Source organism: Canis lupus, chromosome 17 (genome assembly GCF_011100685.1).
Source record: "Canis lupus familiaris isolate Mischka breed German Shepherd chromosome 17, alternate assembly UU_Cfam_GSD_1.0, whole genome shotgun sequence".
Lineage (NCBI taxonomy): Eukaryota > Metazoa > Chordata > Mammalia > Carnivora > Canidae > Canis > Canis lupus.
In genome coordinates, this window is record NC_049238.1 from 36,750,249 (window position 1) to 36,770,629 (window position 20,381).

Genomic DNA, 20,381 nt, shown 5'->3' on the forward strand with positions numbered 1-20,381 from the left:
CAGTACTGTTGGGCATGGGGGTGGCCACTGGAGAGAAGACTGCTGTGGTGATGTTTCCAGGAGGGTAGGGAGATATTACACAGATTTGGGAGAGGATTGTTTCCTCATGTTCACTTGGCTAATAACTGGGCATTTCCAGTCACACTGCATGTCCTGTGCACTTTGTGTTCTATTGATCTACTTTTCCACTGGTTTAGGAGGTTTGAGTTCCGGTAATCTAAGCACCTAATGGTTTGTGGGGGTTTTTTTGTTTTTTGTTTTTTGTTTTTCAAAAGGTGGGAGACGGGCCTTTCAGGAGAATAACAACAACTATCACAAAATACCTCTATTCTCTTCTGAAAGAGATCACAAGAGCCTTAGCATTGTCTTTAGAATGAATTAACTTCACAAGTTCAGATACTTGAATTGCTTTCTGGGCTAGAAAGAAGTATCTATGCTGCTTTCTGGCAGCATAGAAGCATCAAGAAGGTCAGTGGTACTGAACAGTGGCAGTTATTTACTGAGACCAGAGGCAGCAGGATCTTCCTCAGAAGTCACTCAGTGAAGGGACCGTATGTCATAGCCTATGGGGACAACCCCGATTATCAGCCAGGTGCAATATTCGACCTACATAACTGTGATAATATGAGTCACTAAATATGCTAAATCATATCTGTGTGTTGGATAAAGTAGAAAAATATCAGAAGCACTTCCACAAGATCCTGATTCCAAATGGTTAAGACGAGGTTTCCTCTTTAAGAATAAATACTGGGTGCTTGCAAAGTTCACCTCCTGTAGAGCACCACATTCCAGGGTTTTGCCGGCAACCTGCTGGGGTCCCAGCATTGCTGAGAGAAGTCTTGGCATGTATAGAAGGGGTGCCTGGTTTGAATACCAGCATCATCACTACTTAATCTTCGTGGCTGTATCTGTCTGTGAAAACTACAGTAACAGCATATATAAATATACGTGGACATGCATACAGATGCAAATGGGTCAGGGGAGCACTTCTTCCCTGGCCACACCTGCCGCCCGCCCCACTCACTGGCCAGTAGCTTTGAGTGCCTGTGGTGAGGGGCTGGTGGTGGAGAAGGTCACTCTAGTGGCCTCTGCAAGAAGGCAATGGGGCAGACAAGCCAGGACAGAGCAGCCTCTCCTGAGTCTCCCCAAGACTGACTCCCTACTTTTGGCCTCTCTGTTCCAGCCAGTGTGAGCGAAACCCCTGCCCCATGGACAGCAGACCGTGCCGGCACTTGCCCAAGACCATCTCCTTCCATTACCTTTCTCTGCCCTCCAACCTGAAGACACCCATCACACTCTTCCGCATGGCTACAGCCTCTGCCCCCGGCCGACCTGGACCCAACAGCCTGCGGTTTGGGATTGTGGGTGGGAACAGCCGGGGACACTTCGTGATGCAGCGCTCTGACCGGCAGACGGGGGAGCTGATCCTCGTCCAGACCCTGGAGGGGCCTCAGACGCTAGAGGTGGATGTCGACATGTCGGAATACCTGGACCGCACCTTCCAAGCCAACCACGTGTCCAAGGTCACCATCTTTGTGTCCCCTTATGACTTCTAGGGCAGCTGGGGGGTCACGGCGGTGCAGAGATCTGGGCTCATTTCTCTTCCTCAAAGATCCAGCTGAGGGCCCTGCCAGCGACAGCTCTCTCTCCCCAGCCTGCCTTGCCCCTGCCCACCCGTCTGTGCCCCCAGGTTCCTAGGGCAGTGCTGACACTCTTCCACGGAGTGGCACACATGGCAGCTACAGGACCCAAACTGCTGCCATCACGGTTTGTTTTGTTTTTTTTTCTGCTTTAAGCTCTTCCTGTAGATTATGCACGACCCTTCTCAAGTCTTTTCTACAGGGAAATGGGCACTTTTTCAAAATGCTAGGTAAATGGCAGTGTGTGTTTGAACCAGCTGGGGAGGGAAATGCTTACGGTGTGTGTCTGAAATGACTGTCAGTCCTCTGTATCACTAGAGTCAAGCCTCGTTATGAAGCTGCTCTAGCATGCTGAGGGCCGGATCATGCCCCTGCAACGTGGGGCATAGGGAGTGGGTCTCCTGCCACAACCTGGCATGCTGTTCTCATCTGCATTCCCTCTGTGACATGCCTGCCAGCCTTTTCACAGAAAGCCATGGCAAGGCCTAGAACCCGCACACAGATTCTTCTAGACCAAGGAACCGACATTAAAGCATAAGTGCTGCCTGAATGAATTCCCTTTTGAGAAATCATATCTCAGAACATAACCTGGTATTACAACTGAATAAATAAAGTCAGTTGCTCCTCCATGCCCACCTGGCCTGTCCCTGAATGGGAGTTAGCCCAGTTCCTTCTAGGAGGGGATACCTGGCTCTCTTTCTATCTAGGCTGGAGCCACTGGGATAAATGCAGAAGAAAGAAAACATGGAGGTAACCTTGAGATTACACCACCAACAGAAACTTGGCTTGGCCAAATGGGAGAAGGCAACATCTGGCTGTGGCGAGCTTACAAAAATGCTTGAATTTACATTGATTCCAGGGCCTCCTACTTCAGGTGTAGGAGCCAAGGGGCAGTGCCCTCCAGGTGACTGAAGAAAACAAGCACGGCTTGGACATGGGGTGGGGTGGAGGAGACCATTCAAGTTAAAACCAAAAAGCCAGCTGAACTGGGAGGAGCCAAATACATGTTAATCTAGGTGAGATTTCATCAGATATTTTAATTAAAAATTCATTGTATTTGCCTTGGTGAGATGGGGCCAGAGGAAGTGTGTTGCCCAGTTAGTGATTAAGCCATATACCAAGATGGTTTCTAGGAAAACCTATCCTTGTCTTATTGTGTCAAAGAGTGAAACCCGGTCAAGAGTTGCTTTTGACATGTTTCTTCTCTCGTGGGCCCAGCTGCAGTCTCTCTAACAGAACGAGGGCCTGCAAATCTGCTTTTGTGGACTGTTACAAGACTGTAGTCACAATATTAGCCACAGCCTTGTGTTTTCAAATGGTGCTATGACTGGGGTTAGATCCTTGCATGCCATCCAGTCCCCTGTGCAGAATGCCAGGGAGGGCAGTCCAAGGGCATGGCCATGATCCTGAAAGTACAGTGTCACAGCAGTGCATTCCTCCCTCCTAGAGCAGGACTGGTTTTGAGGGACAAGTCTCTCACCTCCCAGCAGATGAGGAGTGATTTGGGAGCTACAGAGCACGTGCCCTGCCTAGACTGATGTATGATGATGACTTGGATGCCATGTAGGCCCAGTCTAAAACAGTGGTTTACATCACCATGACTGCCGTCATCAAAGCTGCTTCCCATTTATGGATTCCCAAACCCAGCCCTGTCCCCACAGTACCAACATATGAATGCCTGATGGCTTGGGACCCCATTTTGTGGATGATGCCTGGGCTCTTCCTCCCTGGGCAATACCTTGTCTCTGCACTCTTTCCACTACTCACTTTCCTCTGGAAAACCAACTTCTCCCTTGTCCTTTCCTAGCTGTAGTATGCACTAGGCCAGAGTAGTGAGGAGTTACCAGAGAAGCTAGGAGTTGTACCTCTCTCTAGGTAAGACAGCTTCCTATCATTGGCATTGTAAAACTGTTACCATGCATAGTTGCAAACACGTACAGAAGTATAGTATGATGAACACCATGTGGAAACCACCAGCTTCAACAATTAACAATTGTTAATTCAACAATTAACATACAGCCAACTTTCCCCTACCACGATGTTTTTGAAGCAGATCCTGGACATCATATCATTTCATTGGTAAATATTTCAGCATATATCTATCTCTAAACCACAGGGACTTCTGAAAAAGCATAACCTCAATACCAATCACGCTTAAAAATCAGTAATTCCTTACTACCTTCAAATATTCAGTCATTTGTCAAATTTCTGAGTGGCTCATGAGTTTTTGTTTGTTTGTTTGAGTTAGGTCCATGCTCTGTAATTTGTGGACATGCATCTCAAGTCTCCTTTAAATGTAGCAATGGCTCTCACCCTTTAGCACATACTGGAATAACATGGAGACTTGATAGAAGATGGTATTGGATCGTGTGACCTGTAGAATTTCTCAGTGTGGGTCTTCCCGAGTGCATCTCTGTAGTGTCTTTTAACAGGTTCCTCTGTCCTGTTTCTTATATATATATATAGTTGTATTGAGAGATTTAGTCAGAGTCCAGTTGTGTTTGTTTGTGCAAGACTACTTTATTGGGGGTGACAGGTACTTCTGGTGGGAGCCATACAATCTCTAGTTGCCTCAATTTTCTGATGGTAGCAGCCATTCATGATTACTGCATAGACCTGCTACTTCTTCAGGGGTTGCAAACAGTATTCTTCCCATTTAATGCACAGCACAGTATTCTTGTGCTGTTGTTTCTTGTTAGCTGGCATACTTTATAAAGAGAAACTTCTTTTATCAGTTCTTTGTTTGGTTAGTCTGAAGTTTGGTTTGTATAGGAAGGCAGCATAAATTCTTGATTTTTTCCCCCTTCCTTAGTTTCCATGGTGATTTTCTGGCATCTTTCCAAGCTCTCCAGTGAGAGTTGTTTTCTGCTTTGAGTATATTATGAACTTATGGTTTAAACATATTTCATGTGTGTTTCAATCCATTGCAGTTGTAATCTTTACTGTTACTGAAATTATCTTATTTTTGGCTCTTGGGAACTGTGTTAAGTTGGCTGATTCCTTTTGATATGACCCTAGTGGTCTTTGATGGTTTTGTAGTTATCTTGTATGGCAAAATGTTTCAGGTTCATCTTTGTATTTTATGCCCTAGCTCTGAAGTCATCCAGTGGTTCCCAGGGGCCTCTGGTTCCTCTTAGTAGGCAATAATAATTAGAGACCAAAATCTGGGTGTGAGGAGTGCTCACTAGTGGTTTGGTCACTGTTTCTTGGTGTTAGTGGACAGATCTAGGAAATATATACTATGAGTTTATAATGATACTTCCAATTCAGTTCAGGAGTATAGGGTTTTTAATGTAACCTTACTGATTTTACATCTGCTCTTCTTTTACTCATTCTGAAAACCTCTTTCTCAAAATCACCAAAATAACTGCATATTGTTTTAAATCCTCAGAATAACAATGCCCAAACTACCATACAAATAGTTACTAAAAACAGTTAAAATTTTCTTTTGCAATTCTTTTTGTCCTTAGGGTTTTGCCATTAGGGATGTCCCATCAAATTACTATTTTAAAATAACTTAGAATAGTGGTTATGTTTCAAACTTAAATCAGGTATGGTTACTTTATTTTGCTTAAAATTTTAGATTGCTTTTTTATTTTAATTTTTTTTATAATTATGTAAACTATTCACATGGCTCCAAAGTCAAATCCACAAAATGAGCTACTTTCAGAGAAATCTGTATCGTGACCCAGTCCCCTCCCCCTCCTTCTTCCTTAGATAATACTTTTTTCCCATTTATTCTTCCATTAAAAAAAAATATATATATATATAGACGAATGATAAATGATAGCACAGTATTTCACACTTTCCTTGGTCTTGCTTTCTTTTCCCCATAACAATATACTGAATATCATTCCATAGAACAAGATAGAATGTTCTCCTATTAAATGCTCCATTATGAGGTCATACATACCATTGTTTATTCAACCAGTCACCCTTGATTGACATTTGGGTTGTTTCCAATCCTTTGCTATTAAAAGTATTGCAGCAATATGCATTTGTCTTCTTGTATTTTTGCCTTTTTACCTGAGGTCAATTTTTCCTCTATAAGAATTACACTTCCTGTCTGCAACAGTGTATGGGAGTTCCTATTCCTGAATCAAAGAAGGCCCCAGTGGTGTCCCTAATTCTCATAACTGCACACATACCAGACCCTCCTTTGGAAGGACATAGAAGACTGAATGTAGGGCTATTCCACAACTACCCCACCTGCCTGTCCAAGACTTCTAGCAGTCAACAGTCACCAGAAAGGTAAGAGACCAGCCAACCGGATCGCAGACTCATGACAGATGGAAAGTTAGCTAAGTTTTTGGATAACTTTTAAAAGTCAGACTTTTAAAACGTAGCACCTCCAACAGTAGCCACTCCCCTCCCCCAAAAAAGGGGAAAATGAGCCTAGAACAAAATATCACTGCAGAGACATAGTAAACTTGATGGGTTTACTGGAAATCTGAGCATATGCCCCAAGGACAGACGTGAAGAAGCAGACTTGAATGGGTTACCTGCCACCAGCCACTGCCTCAGCTTTTACCACACCCACACTGCAGGGATGGGAAGATGGACTGTCATGCCTTTTACCTTGTACATATGAAAATCTACAGGTATTTATAAGGTGCATAAATATTCCTGAATGTCTACTCTGTTGCAGGCACTATTTTAGTTGCCTAGGACACAGCAGTTGACAAGATTGACAGAGATCCTGACCTCATGGAGCTTATGTTTCAGCAAGTGAGATGATAATACACATGAGATAAGAAAAGTACATAATTTCAAAGAGGGATGAGTGCTATGAAAATGAAAGCAGCACAAGAGGGTGTCAGCGTATAGTAAATGCACGCACTAATCCACGCAGACAGATCATCTAGGAAGCCTAGATGTTGCAAACACTGTAATCGTGTGTGGTGACAGTGAGATCTGACCTCTCAGTGTTTGGAAATATGACCCAAAATCTCTAGTGTTTGAATGAAGGAGTGATGTAAAGCAAGGCCTAGAATGACCACATTGGCTTATGGGCATGAAGGAAAGCCATATACACAGAGAGAGAACAATGATGTTGACATGGAAAGAGGAAACGAGACCATGGGGACTTGCAAGGGGAGCCTAATTTTGTATTTTTGTCATTACTGCTGTATAGCATATCCCATTATAGTATTATACTCTTGGATTCTGTGGGTCAGGAATTCAGACAGAGCAGAGTTTGTATTTGCCTCCACACTGTTGGCACCTCCCTCAGCTAGGAGGACCCCAGGGCCGGGGCTGCAGTTACCTGAGGGTCACTGACTCACTCACATGTCTGACCTGGGCTGGGAAACTTGAAGACTGGGACTGTTTCTCTGCTTCTTGGATGTATCTGTCCTCCCTACTCAAGCCACCAAATGCCATCAGAGGAAGTTTGTTTCTCACCCCTTGCCAAGTCCTCCCACGGGTTGATAGATGTTACAGGTTCCTTCATTTCCACCTTTGGCCAGGCCAGTAGAGGGTGGCAGACTGGGTTGCAGCTTGGATGCTGGAGATAAGAACACTGCCCTCTGTGTGTGTGTGTGTGGGGGGGGGGCGGGGGGCGTTGTGGGAGGGGGACAATCCTTTCTACTCCAGTGCTGATTTTAGGTTATAGATGTATCGCTGAGGTTACCTGGCCATGTGGGAATTCAACACATTCCATGTTCAATCATAATTGTGGTATCTCCCCAAAGGCAGCTGGATCCTAGAATGTAACCCCAAATCCTGAGAGTCCTGAATGGTCTGGCCCCTGCTGACCTCTGGGACCACTGCTCATGAAGTTCCCAAATGCACTGCCTCCTTTCTGCCCTTTGACTCTGCCAAGCTCATTCCTGCCTCAGGGCCTTTTGGCTTTGCTGCTTCCTCCCTGCAGTGCTCCTCGCTTAGCCCTCACTGGGTGTAGCTCAGACATCCCTTCCTCTTGAGGGGCCGTTTCAGCTGCCCTTGCTAATGCTGCTCACCCTCTGTAGTCCCTCTGGATTGCTTTCCTCTGCTGCTTTTTCTTATTTAAAAGCATTTTTCACTATCTGAAATAATTGTATTTGTTACCTGGCTTTTTTTCTGTCTCTCCCCATAGCACAGACCCTGTTGGTTGCCCATTCAAGATCCATTTTCCTTTTCTACCTTCTGAAAAGAAGCCTGTTTTGTTCAGGCCACCTTCTCTCGTTGATGTGGGCTAAATTCTGTCGCCCACACCCCAAAATTCTATGTTGAAGTCCTAAACCCTAGTACTTCCAAATGGGACTGTATTTTGAGACAGGGTCTTTAAAGAGATGATTCAGTTAAAATGAGGTGATGAGGGTGGTCACTGATCCAGTTTGACTGGTGTCTTTATAAAAAGAAATAAGGAAAGAGATCACACAGAGGGAAGACCATATGAGGATAGAGGGAAGAGAAGATAGACATCCACATGTCAAGGAGCAAGGCTTCAGAAGAAACCAACCTTGCTGACACCTTGATCTCAGACTTCTAGCTTCCAGAACTGTGAGAAAATCGTGTTGTCACATCGCCTGGCCTTCGGTACTGTTATGGCAGACCTAGCCAACAAATACACTACTTATTCCAGCCTGTGTCTTAGGGGAAGGGGACCACCACACTCCACTCCCCTCTAGGCTCCAAGGCAACACAGTGCATCACCCTTGACAGATGAGTATCTGATACCCAGACTGGAACCAGCCATGCAGGGCATTCCCCAGGTGAGTGCTGTGTCCCACAGTATCCCAGGCAGAGTGAAGGGAATGGGGCTTTCTTAAAATGTGGTTGGAAAGGTCTCTTTTCCACTGGATGGAAGGAAATGTCATCACATTTGAAGTGGGAAGCTTCTCTCAATGAGAGAAGAGAGTTTAAGGAAAAAGGTTCCTGGCTGAAAGCAGAGCCAAGGGAACCCAGTTAAAGATGTCCGAAGCTTTCCCACCTGTGGACTTCCTGTTATATGAGATAACGTGGTTGTGGTGTAAGTGGGCTGGAGATGGAGTTCTTGGTGTTTGAAGCCCAATACAGCCTGGATCTAACTGGCTTGACTCCTGGCTCCATGAGAGCAGGCAACTTTTCTGCACGCCTGCTACCGCAGCCCCAGCCTCTGCCTGCTAACAGAAGGTGCTCAATACTTGTTCATCAACTGATGACTGAAAAACCTTTCATCATGAGGACTGATGTGAATACATTAAGGGGGACCACCCATGGCTGCTATAAACAACTTGGCTTTAATTCAGTTTGGAAAGAGGAGGGCCGGGACAGTCGATTGGGAAGGGAATATTAGAAAGAGGAACAGGAAGGAAACAGGGGCGAGGGCCTCTTATAGATGGAGATTCTTAATGGCAGACGCTGGTGAATTCGGGGAGACCTTTCCTATTCTCCTGTCTCTGGAGTCGTGGTAGGCCTTCCCCTGTGGCTGGGGGTGGGACCTGTCCTGGCTAAGAGGGGGTGCACGTCTCTTTAGGGCCAAGGACTGAGCTGGGCCAATGGAACCCCTGAGTTCTCTAGCCTCCAGCATGGCGACTGGCCCCACTCACATGGAGGCTGCCCTTTCAGCTCAGGTGCCTGATGCAATGAACTGCTGGCCTACAGCATGAACAGCATGAGCATAATGTCATCCTTGTGGTTTTAAGCCATGGAGATTTTTAGGAGTCACCCCAACATAACTATCCTTACTGCTTCAGGGCAGAAAGGGAAAAAATAAATGAGAGAGAATCCCTCCATCACTGGATGATGAGATTATGCTGTGGACTCAGAATGGAGTAAATTCGACTCCTTCTACCTGCTTTACAACAAACAGACATGCACATGACTTATATCTTAAATTGCAAAACTGGGCTAGAATGGTATGTCTCAAAGTTTGAGGTAGGCTTCCCAGCACCACAGAAGAGTATTGGGAGGTTGTAGAGGCCAAACCCCAGCTCTGCCCCCAAACTCCTACCTTGGAGAACAGGCTTTGTGTTGTTGGTTGAACTGTGTCCTCCTGAAAAGTTATGTTCAGTCTAACACCTCGTACTTGTGAATGTGACCTTGCTTGGAAATAGGGTTTTCACAGATATAAGCAATTAAATGAAAATGAGGGTGGAGGGATCCCTGGGTGGCGCAGCGGTTTGGCGCCTGCCTTTGGCCCAGGGCGCGATCCTGGAGACCCGGGATCGAGTCCCACGTCGGGCTCCCGGTGCATGGAGCCTGCTTCTCCCTCTGCCTGTGTCTCTGCCTCTCTCTCTCTCTCACTCTGTGTGACTATCATAAATAAATTAAAAAAAAAAAAATTAAAAAAAAAAAAAAAAAAAAAGAAAATGAGGGTGGACCATAGCCCAATGACTGGTATCCTTAGAAGACAGATGCAGAGATTGGATTTACGCTGTCATAGCTAAGAAGTGCCAAGGATTGCCAGTTATCACCAGAAGCTAGGAAGAGGCAGGGCAAGATCCTGCCTTAGAACCCTCAGAGGGGGTGTGGCCCTGCTGGCGCCTTGATTTTAGACTTGTCACTTATGGAACTGAGAAGAAATTTCTGTCGTTTTAAGGTACCCAGTTTGCAGTGCTCTGTTACAGCAGCCCTAGGAAACAAATACAACTCGTATGTTTCCCCTCCAGAACAGCTGCTGAGGGTCCATCAGCTTACCTGCTGGGGGACTCCTGGGGAACAGGCTCAGTCACTGTCTACCAAGCACACATTTCAGAAGTCCACATCCTGGCCCAGCCATCCCTTTTTCTTTCTTTCTTTCTTTCTTTTTTTTTAAGATTTTATTTATTTATTCATGAGAGAGAGAGAGAGAGAGAGAGAGAGGCAGAGACACAGGCAGAGGGAGAAGCAGGCTCCATGCAGGGAGCCCGACATGGGACTCCATCCCGGGTCTCCAGGACCAGGCCCTGGGCCGAAAGCTGTGCTAAACCGCTGAGCCACAGGGGCTGCCCAAGCCATTCTTTTGTCAAAGATGATCACTTTCTTAGTGTAAGTGCTGCTTTCTTAGTGTAAGTGCTGCTGGGCACCTGGGTGGCTCAGCGGTTGAGCATCTGCCTTTGGCTTAGGGCGTGTCTCTGCCTCTCTCTGTGTCTCTCATGAAAAAATATTTTAAGAATTTAAAATTAAAATAAAAAAATAATAAATTTTAAATAATTAAATAAATTTAGAGCCCCAGAAGAAGGCCATTTGCAGGGGATCCCTGGGTGGTGCAGCGGTTTAGCGCCTGCCTTTGGGCTTCCGGTGCATGGAGCCTGCTTCTCCCTCTGCCTGTGTCTCTGCCTCTCTCTCTCTCTCTCTCTGTGACTATCATAAATAAATAAATAAATAAATAAATAAAAATACCTTAAAAAAAAAAAAGAAGGCCATTTGCAATGAGTACAAAGTCACATTGGGGACATTTCAGAGGCTGATTTTCAAACATGGTGTCCTTCTTTTCTTTTTTTGAAAGAGAAATTGGCTAATGTTATAACTAGTAATGATAGAATTCTATTTCTTTCTGTAGCACCAGCTGAAACAAAGGGCTCAATCAGCATATTTCATAAAGGGAGTCATTGAGTCCAGGGATAAGCAAGGAATTTGGACTCTTAATCCTAACCCTGGATTAGCCTAGAGGCCTGGAAACAAAATCAAAGCCCTTCTCCCCTGGGATCTATCCCTCCCCTGCCTCTCTTCCCCCTCCCCCCTCTTTTCCAGAGGCTTCCCACAGAAGGGGTGTGGCTCTTACTCCCCCAGTGCACCCTCCCTCTGTGGCTTGCTAGTGAAGAAGCACTGCCCTGAGAGTCTCTGCTTTCATCAAAATGAAGTGACATTAGAGAGCAAGGGGAGGACTGGATTACACTCAATTTGTACACTAAGACACAGAATGCATGGCCTGCATTTCCTTTTCCACCTTTTTTTTTTTTTAAGATTTTATTTATTTATTCAGAGAGAGACAGAGTGGAGGGAGGGGCAGAAGGTAAGGGAGAGAGAGAATCTCAAGCAGGATTCCTGTTGAACTCGGACCCTGACATGGGGCTCAATCCCAGGACCCTGAGATCATGACCTGAGCCGAAATCCAGTCAGATGTTTAACCAACTAAGCCACCCAGGCGCCCCACTCTTCCTCTTATACAAACAGAAGATACAATTTGTAATCTAGGTCAAAAGTGAGGCGAAACATACACAGATGGGAATTCCACAGAAACTCCTCCAAGGCCAGGCAGGGCCTTCCCCAAACCTGAGACATCTCCCTGGCAGTCTCCACCGGCACCACTGCACACACCTCCCCCTCTTACTGTTGGCAGGGGATGCAGTGGTCAGATCGGCAAGACATTGCCTAGCATTCCCTCTCATGGCTCTCTTTTGCCACACTCTCCCCTTGATAAAAATGAAAAACTGGAATGCTGGGTGGCTCAGTGGTTGAGCATTTGCCTTTGGCTCAGGTCGTGATCCTGGGGAGCTGGGATTGAATCGTGCATCAGGTTTCCCAACAGGGAGCCTGCTTCTCCCTCTCCCTATGTCCCTGCCTCTCTCTGTGTGTCTCTCATGAATAAAATCTTAAAAAAAAAAAAAAAAAAAGGTGAAAAACTGTGCAGTACTCTAGGATTTACACAAGCCATAAACTGCACCCCTTCACAGCATGCATGTCACAAAGCATCCAAGTATAAACTCCTAACACCTGCTCACTCACAGACAAGACCAGTGACTCTGCCAGCAGCTCTCTAGTTGACAAAATCTGACCCATCCCTGCCAAGACTATCCCATGACTTACTCTAGCCTCAAGAACTCAAATTATTTTTCCTTTAACTCTCTCCTATTGAGAGGGCCCCCAGCCCCCTGAAATGCAAGCTTTCTCTCACTACAGTAAGTAATAAACCTGTCCTAGTTGACTCCAAGTGGGTCCCAGGTGGTCTTAGACCAATGAGCATCAATTTCCAATTTGGGCAACCAGCAGACTCCACCCACAGTCCCTGGATCCACTGGTGTGCGGAGCTCAACCATGAGTGTGTACCATATAGTTGGGGACGACACTGGTTAAGAGTCCTGAATCTGCAAATGAGAAAGGAGACTGGGTAGCATTTAGGTAAAATTGCAAAGCCTCAAAGGCCTGTCACATGTTAAGTGAATGTCACATACAGACCTTCCTTGAATTATGATGGCTATAAGCCCATTCTAAGTTGAAAATATCATGAGTCAAAAGTGCATCTAATACATCTAACCTACTGAACATAGCATAGCCCAGTCTACCTTACACATGCTCAGGACACTTTAGCCCCTGCTCATGTGCTGTTTTAAAAAAAAAAAAAAAATTGGGGGGGGCTCAGGACCCCTTCCTCTTTGGGAGCTTTGTACTATCACTCAGTAAACTTTACAAAATTCAATAAAAATAAAAAATAAGGGGTAGCCCTGGTGGCCCAGTGGTTTAGCGCCGCCTTCAGCCCAGGGTGTGATCCTGGAGTCCCTGGATCGAGTCCCATGTCGGGCTCCCTGCATGGAACCTGCTTCTCCCTCTGCCTGTGTCTCTGCCTCTCTCTCTCTCTCTCTGTCTCTCATGACTAAAAAAAATCTTAAAAAAAATAAATTTTGATAATGATTTAATGAATACTGAATGAGGGTCTTCTATGCACCTGATCCTTGCAGGGAATCCAGCCATGAATAAGACAGAGACATTGAATGCTCTTGTGTTGCTTCCAGAATATCAGGGAGGACAACTGAGGACAAGGAGTGCCAGGGCTGCTGAGCCCAGAAAGGGTGGAGGATGAAGGGCGCCATGCCTGGTATACCTTAAAGCTGGGCCCTGACGACAGAGATGTGGGCCAGGCCTCAGGGGAGAGCAGGCCAACAAGAGGAATAACACCTGCAGGCATGCCTGACGTCCAGGACCCCTATTTTCCAATACTGGGATTTGACCTGGGGGCTGAACAAGAAGTCTTGCTGATTGGAGGGTGGGCCCAGGAGGCTGTTTCACAATCCTTCACGCAGCTCCCATACCATGGCCTAGTCACAGCTATGGTATTCTGAGATTTAACAAAACAGAGGCCATGGGCACAGTGTCTCTCCTTTTGGTACAGGGCACCCTCTTCTCTGTCTTGCCTTTTGGCCCCTAGATGGGGCAAGGGGGATTGCACACCCCGTTTAAAAAGTCAGAGTCATTCTTCATGTCACCCCCCACCCCCCCCACCCCGTACAGATTTGGTTGGAAGTGCATCCCAAAGAACACAGCCCTGCAGAACTGCTGGCAGGCCAGAGTGGCAGGGGCCAGGGGAGGCCAGGCGGGTTTCTGTTTCCGGAGTGGCCGCGCACATCATCTCCCCAGCTTGGGGAGAACATAGAACCCTTCACAGCAGCACAAGGACAGGCATTCAGGCTCTGAGACAATCAGGAATTCACTGGGACCAGGTTTTCCTTCTTCATGGACTGAAATGACTGTTTTATGTGCATTTGGCTGAAATAAGGAGCATTTCTGTTGATTCCGGGTTCACCTAACAGAGTTCAGCTACACATGGAAGTTTAAATTGGCTTGCAATCTGCCAGCATACAGAAAGCTGAAAAGAGCTGGTGTGTCAGCAGATATGGGGCTGAATCACAAATTTGTTCAGGAAGTCCAAGATTAAAGTCTAGTTTATATTATTATGTAACAAATATACCTGCCAAACAACACATGGAGGCAAATAAATTTGAAGTATTTTTGCATAGGACTCAGCTAGGATATAAAATTTATATTTATCTAAGACTTACTGATGTGAATGGTAAATAAGACCACTTCTGTGGAACTCCTAAAAAAGGTAGTTAAAAATTTGGAACATGAGTGAAGTCCTAAAAACTCAGGAACAAGGAGTATCCTGCCAGAAAGATGAGTCCCTGGATGGCAAGGCAGGAAAAGGGGGAATTCTGAAATAAAAAGAGTAGAAGCTGGCACACATTCAGTCTTCATACCAGTCACAAATATTTCTAAAGTGCAGATAAGAGGGGGGAGAAGAGAAGGTATTATGATGTCAAACAATACTTAAAAGTGAACCAGGGTTTCTACTTCCGGAATGGCAAACTAAATCTCTAAAAATCCACCATTCCATATAAGGCACAAGAGAAATGGCAAAAACAGTCAAAACCAATTTTTTTCAGAATTCTGGAAATTAAAGGCTTACAACAGAGAGAATGTACTCAAGAAAAACAGCTGAATCTTGGTAAAATGCCTTGTGGCAATGACTTGCCCTAAGCTCATTCTCTCCCCAGCTCCACAGCAGCCTTGAAGATTAACAGCCCCACAACTACAGTAACTGTGAAAACCAGAACCCTAACCCTAGTGGTCACCAGAGAGGGTAGGACAGATTCGGAGCTCCTCAGAAGCTCCATTCCCCGCAGGCTGTCGCTTTTTGAAGTGTGTGACAGTTTACACTATATTCTCAGGGCCTGTCTTCATCTGACCAGACTCAATAGCACTAAGCATACCCAGCACCTACATCTTGGATTATAATTAATATTCCCAGTTAGAAGGAATCTGAGCTCCTCAGAGGCCTGGGGTGGGAATATACAAAATGAGCCCGAACACCTGTCCTTAGTTTATTCAGGTGATTGGCACTTCTTCCACATTATTTGAGGGTTGTTCTCGGCTCTAGACACAAGGCCCTGTCACAACATGGCAACTTATTTCTTCAAGGCCAGTGGGAGAAGCTCCGTTCTAAACTCTGGACCAAGTCTCTTTTAAGGGTTCATACAATTATAGCTTAGGCCCACTTGCGATCATCTCCCCTTTGATTAAACTCCAAACCGACTGATTTAAGACCTCAATTACATCAGAAGTAAAACCACTTCATCTCTGACACATACTGTAAAATAATCATGGGAGTGAAATCCATCATAGAGTAATGCCTATGGAGGAAGTGGTTAAACAGGTCGTGTACACCAGGGGCAAAGTATCTCGGAGCCATCTTAGAGTTCTGCCAACCACAAAGAGAGCAGGGGAAGTTGGGAGACAGAGAGCCAGCCACTCTGCTTCATTTAAGAAACCTTTTTATGTTTTCATAATTTATTAATCCAAAATAAATTTCAGAAGTTTATTTTATATTAAACTTTTGACTATATACATATATAAGTTCAATTAAAAAATTACATTCAAATCTAAACGTCACTAACTTCTTGGCAAGATTTACCCTTTATTATGTACCAGCAAAAAAAAATAACCTGCTGAGTAAAATGTGATATTCCATCAACTGTAAAATTCCAATTGCAGAGATGTTAACTATGAAAATAAAGACATATCCCAGAATAACACATAGCAACGAAAAATACGTCTACTATTTTCTTATGTTATTTTTAAATAATGTGAAAAGTGTTACAAATTTCACAGGAATTGACGCCACTTTGAGGTGAGTTGGGCATCTTATCCCTCCTAACATGTACATTTTCTCCTTTAAATATATTTATTCCTTCCCAGTTTCTGTTCCATGCTGGGAGGGAACACAGCCCTGCCCACTGTCACGTTTCCTCCTCTCTCACACCTGTTTCTTACTCTGTGTTGTCCACAGGAGCAGAGATCGAAAACAGTCTTCGGTGAAGAAGGTGGTCAGGAGAGAAATGTGAACTTTTGCAGACAAATGGAGGTTTGATTCTTGGCTCACATTTACTAGCTTGCCTTTGGCTGTAGGTAACAGGGAACTCAAATCAAAATGGTTTAAAGAGTAAAGAAAATAGGTTATTCATGTGGTATAACAAAATCTGTAGGTTGATATTTTGCAAGGCTGGTGAAGTCCATGGCTCAGTTGTCATCAAGGACCCAGCTTCTTCCCAACTTCCTTCTCTGTCACTTTGGCTGGTTAGCTAGTTCCCCTTGAGGTCATAAGACAGCAACATCAGTTCTTGGTGTCATATTTAGACATGGCAATGTCTAACCTCCTGTGTATCTTAAGAGATGTTAACTCTCCCAGAAGTGTACCAGAGGACATGTATTTATAGTTCAAGCCCAAACCAGCTATTGCAAGAATGGCACTTCCTAGTTGTTGAGACCAGTGGTTTTCAACCTTGGCTATGCTTTAGAATCACCTGGGAGCTACCAAAAATCTCATGTCCACACCCCAGGCTTCCCTGTACCCTGCCCTCTGCCAAAAAAAATCAAGAGTTTCTGGGAGTAGGCTCCAGGCATCACTGTTTAAGTTTCTCTTTAGAAAGATTAAAATGTGAAGCCAAGGTTGGGAACCACAACTTTAGATCCTTGTTGATACAACCCTAAGGGCTGAAGCCAGAGCCCACCATCTACAAAGCACAGATGGTATTATGGAGGAAAGAAGGACACCTAAGCAAAACTGAAATTCTGTTAGGAAAGGGAGAAAACGTGTAATGGTATGCAACTAAGCATATAAGCTATGGAGACTCAGGGCAGGTAATGTCTTCTTACAAACATGGTTTTCTTATCTGTAAATAGCAATAGCAATCACTATTGCTATAATACTCCCCATTATAGGACTGTAACAGGTATTGAAAAGGATTTCCTATGTATGATCCTAGCATTCAGCAGGTGTTTAACCTGAGATATTCTGATCTCACTAAATCCCAAATGTGGCATTTGTGCTTCTAATTGGCAGTATGAACCCCATATTCCTCAGGCCAGATCATCATATCATAGTATTTTGACCTCAACAAGCAATAGCTCAGAAGAAATCTTTGAAAGTAACCCTCCAATGGTTATGCTTATCAAACAGACATGCATCACTGTATGATGGTTATCAAAACCAGTCAGTGAATTGACACACTTGTGCTGGTAGTCAAGAAGCCTATTAAGACAAAGGACAAGTCATTTAACATCTCTGGGGCTGAATTCCTTAAGTTCTACAACCAGATCAAGGTGAAACACTAGAAGACTGTACAGTTCGACTTCTATTATCTTACCAACTGAAAAAAAAAATGAGTTTTGCTGTCTTGTGGCTTTTAGTAACTGACCACAAAAAAAGTTACAGGAAACCTGTCACAAAGAATCTTAGAAATTACAACTATGTTCATTCTACTCATGAAGTAGACCCACGTAAGAACTGTTTGCATGAATTATTAGGAGAGGTGAGGTTTTACATCCCACCTCCATTCTGATAATGAGAGGTTAGATAGCCAGTTTGTCATTTTTGTTTTGGCTCTAAAAAAAAAGCAGAGATAAATTTAAGATAGCCAAGATCACTGTGCTGGCTAAATGATGCAGAAATCCATGTACAGACTTTCCTATCACAACGGTCTTATAGTTCTGGTCCAGAATTTTTTCTGACCAATTATGGTTTTAGTACTCAGGTACTTGCCTGAGCTGCATCAAGGGTCAGGGATATTTACCTCACAGGAGGAAACCAGAAGAGAAGCGAGGAGCACATGTCGGCAGGAACTAAACGGGTACAGCTGAGATGGCCATACCATAGGGCACTGAAGACCTGGTGGACAAATGGGTCTTGATTTGAGTACTGCTCGGGGTGGGGACATGGCTAAAGCAGGACACTAGGAAATGGGCTCTAACTGAGGAAAAGAGAGTGAGCTAGAGAGCAGAAAAGTCAGAAAGTGTGAAAGAGGGTGCAATAACCACCTAGATAGAAGACACCCACAGCCTAATGGCTGCTTTAGGTGTGAAGGGGTCTCTCCTCAACTTGATTTAACAGAAGTTAAGAGAGTTCACGAACACAAATATGTTTGCCTCTTTAAAATTGAAGTTGTAAAGGAAGAGTTTTTTTTTTAACTTCTCTGACTTCTCAGCCCCTCAAACCTCTGCTTGGTCTTCTAAGTTTACAAGTAAGATGATGAGTCCTGCCACTTAGAATATAAACTTATTTTTTTCTTATACATGAACTTTATGGGTAAAAATTTATACCTCATCAGTATTAAAGTATATGTGAGATAACATTATAAGGAAATAAACTGTAGGCTGTCATAGAAGATTAAATATAAGACTTTTTAAGGTTCATGGAAACAGAAAAAATAGAAGGTAAATGTTCTTATTTATTCCCTTTTCTATGCCATTGATCCCATTATCCACCTCAGAGAGTAATATGGCTTATACAAGAAAGTTAAACAGTATTAAAAAAGCATTGTGCCCACAGATGGTAAGTGTGCACAAGTGTTGCTTATTGCTAACCAATGTTAGCTTACATACAGGTTTGCTATAAAACTGACCTTCTAGAATGGTGAGTTATGGGGATCCCTGGGTGGCGCAGCGGTTTGGCGCCTGTCTTTGGCCCAGGGCGCGATCCTGGAGACCCGGGATCGAGTCCCACATTGGGCTCCCAGTGCATGGAGCCTGCTTCTCCCTCTGACTGTGTCTCTGCCTCTCTCTCTGTGATAATCATAAATAAATACATTAATAATAAAAAAAATAAAAATAGAATGGTGAGCTATGTATGACAGGATCTGGAAATCCTTTGAGTTCTATGTGATGTTTAAAAGATACAAAGTATCAATTCTACAGGTAATATAATTACTCCTTTGCACAATTTTATTAAATTATTAAAGACTTTTTTAACGGATCCTTCTGAAGTATCAACTCAACCTCTCTCCTCTGTGTCTTCCACCAATAGCAGCTTTTAGTGCACTGTCTTGCCCTCCACCCTAGCCACCACCAGGAAGTGAACCAATCAACCTAGGAGACAGCAATGGGGCATGAAGAGATGCTAAGGGCATCAGGAGTCTATCCTGATTTCTTCCTTTCCTAGGTCTTGTCTGATAAACCTTTGCTTGAAGTACGTGCAATTCCCTTTCTTGCTTTGGCAGGACTAGGTTACAAGCAAAATAACTGACTCATATTTTCAAATGGACTTGGCTAAGAATTCACTACCTTTGGTATATACTCTGTGTATACAGCAAGTTAGTGATGCTATTATTTTTCCCAGCAATACAACAATATGATAATGACAGTTTCAGTCTCACAGTATTATTCTAATAATAATTAGTACCACTATATAAAAGTACATATTTAGAACCTCATGATTGTGGTTGAAGAATTTTGCCTTTGACTATTAAAGATATCATCACACTTCTAAAATTTACATTTTACACAAGTGTACAATCTCACTAGTTTATGAACCAATGAGAAAGATAACCATTTCCATATCTTGACAACAAAAAAGTTAAGAACTCCAAGTGTAGGAATGGTATAGCAAGAGACATTGTTCCATTTTATTTACAATAGTAAGAAATTGGAAGCAACAAGAAAGTGGTTTTTTAAAAAATATCATAAATCCATAATTTAAGCCATAAAACAAAACTGTGAGCAACCATTAAAAATATGTTGCAAATGTATTTAATGACATGAAAAGATCTAACCATATAGTTATCTACCTATTATCCCAATGTCTTCTTAGAGAAACCTAACAGTTTTCTCTCTTCGATCTCCTAGATCTCTTCATCCTCACTCAGCCTAATCTTGCTTCCTATTTTATTGACAAAACTCAATCAGAAAAGACTTATACAATTTACTACCACAACATCTGCCTACCAGCCAGCATCTCTGCCATGTATGCTACTCTCCTGTTCCACTGGCTGAAACAAGTTGGTGAGGACTAATCCCCTCACTTCTACACTAGATTCTGTCCCATCCGCATCATCCATTAAAGAAGATGCACAACATGATAATGACACAAGAGGGCGCTTTAAATGAGGACGCTTGTAAACCACTCCAAGTCTTGAACGGGCGTAGTCATAAGTACTCTTCATCTATATAAAACTACAGGAAAAAAACAACAAAAACACATCAGCTAGTGAAGATTACCAACTTAGCCACCCCTACTCCCTTCCCTCAAAAAAAAACCATGCACCAGCAGAGAACTGTAACACAGAAATCCAAACTGAATTAAATATCTGT

At 43.9% G+C, this 20,381-nt stretch overlaps 2 protein-coding genes across 16 annotated transcripts in view; one reads left to right on the forward strand and one right to left on the reverse strand.

The window, feature by feature from the left end:
* Positions 1-5,633, forward strand: part of FBLN7 (fibulin 7) — a 48,564-nt gene extending 42,931 nt beyond the window's left edge. For 4 of the 5 annotated variants that reach the window (XM_038561459.1, XM_038561458.1, XM_038561460.1 and 1 more), the window contains one exon: positions 1,184-1,556. In XM_038561459.1, coding sequence (XP_038417387.1) covers positions 1,184-1,556 — 373 coding nt within the window. Of the gene's footprint in view, positions 1-1,183 lie in introns of all 5 variants that reach the window. The other variant, XM_038561457.1, reaches the window with a different exon arrangement.
* A 9,968-nt stretch (positions 5,634-15,601) lies between these two features.
* Positions 15,602-20,381, reverse strand: part of ZC3H8 (zinc finger CCCH-type containing 8) — a 36,348-nt gene continuing 31,568 nt past the window's right edge. For 3 of the 11 annotated variants that reach the window (XR_005372419.1, XM_038561467.1, XM_038561471.1), the window contains one exon: positions 15,786-20,243. The gene's annotated coding sequence lies outside the window, so the exon portion shown is untranslated. Of the gene's footprint in view, positions 20,244-20,381 lie in introns of all 11 variants that reach the window. The other 8 variants (XR_005372421.1, XR_005372418.1, XR_005372423.1 and 5 more) reach the window with 8 other exon arrangements.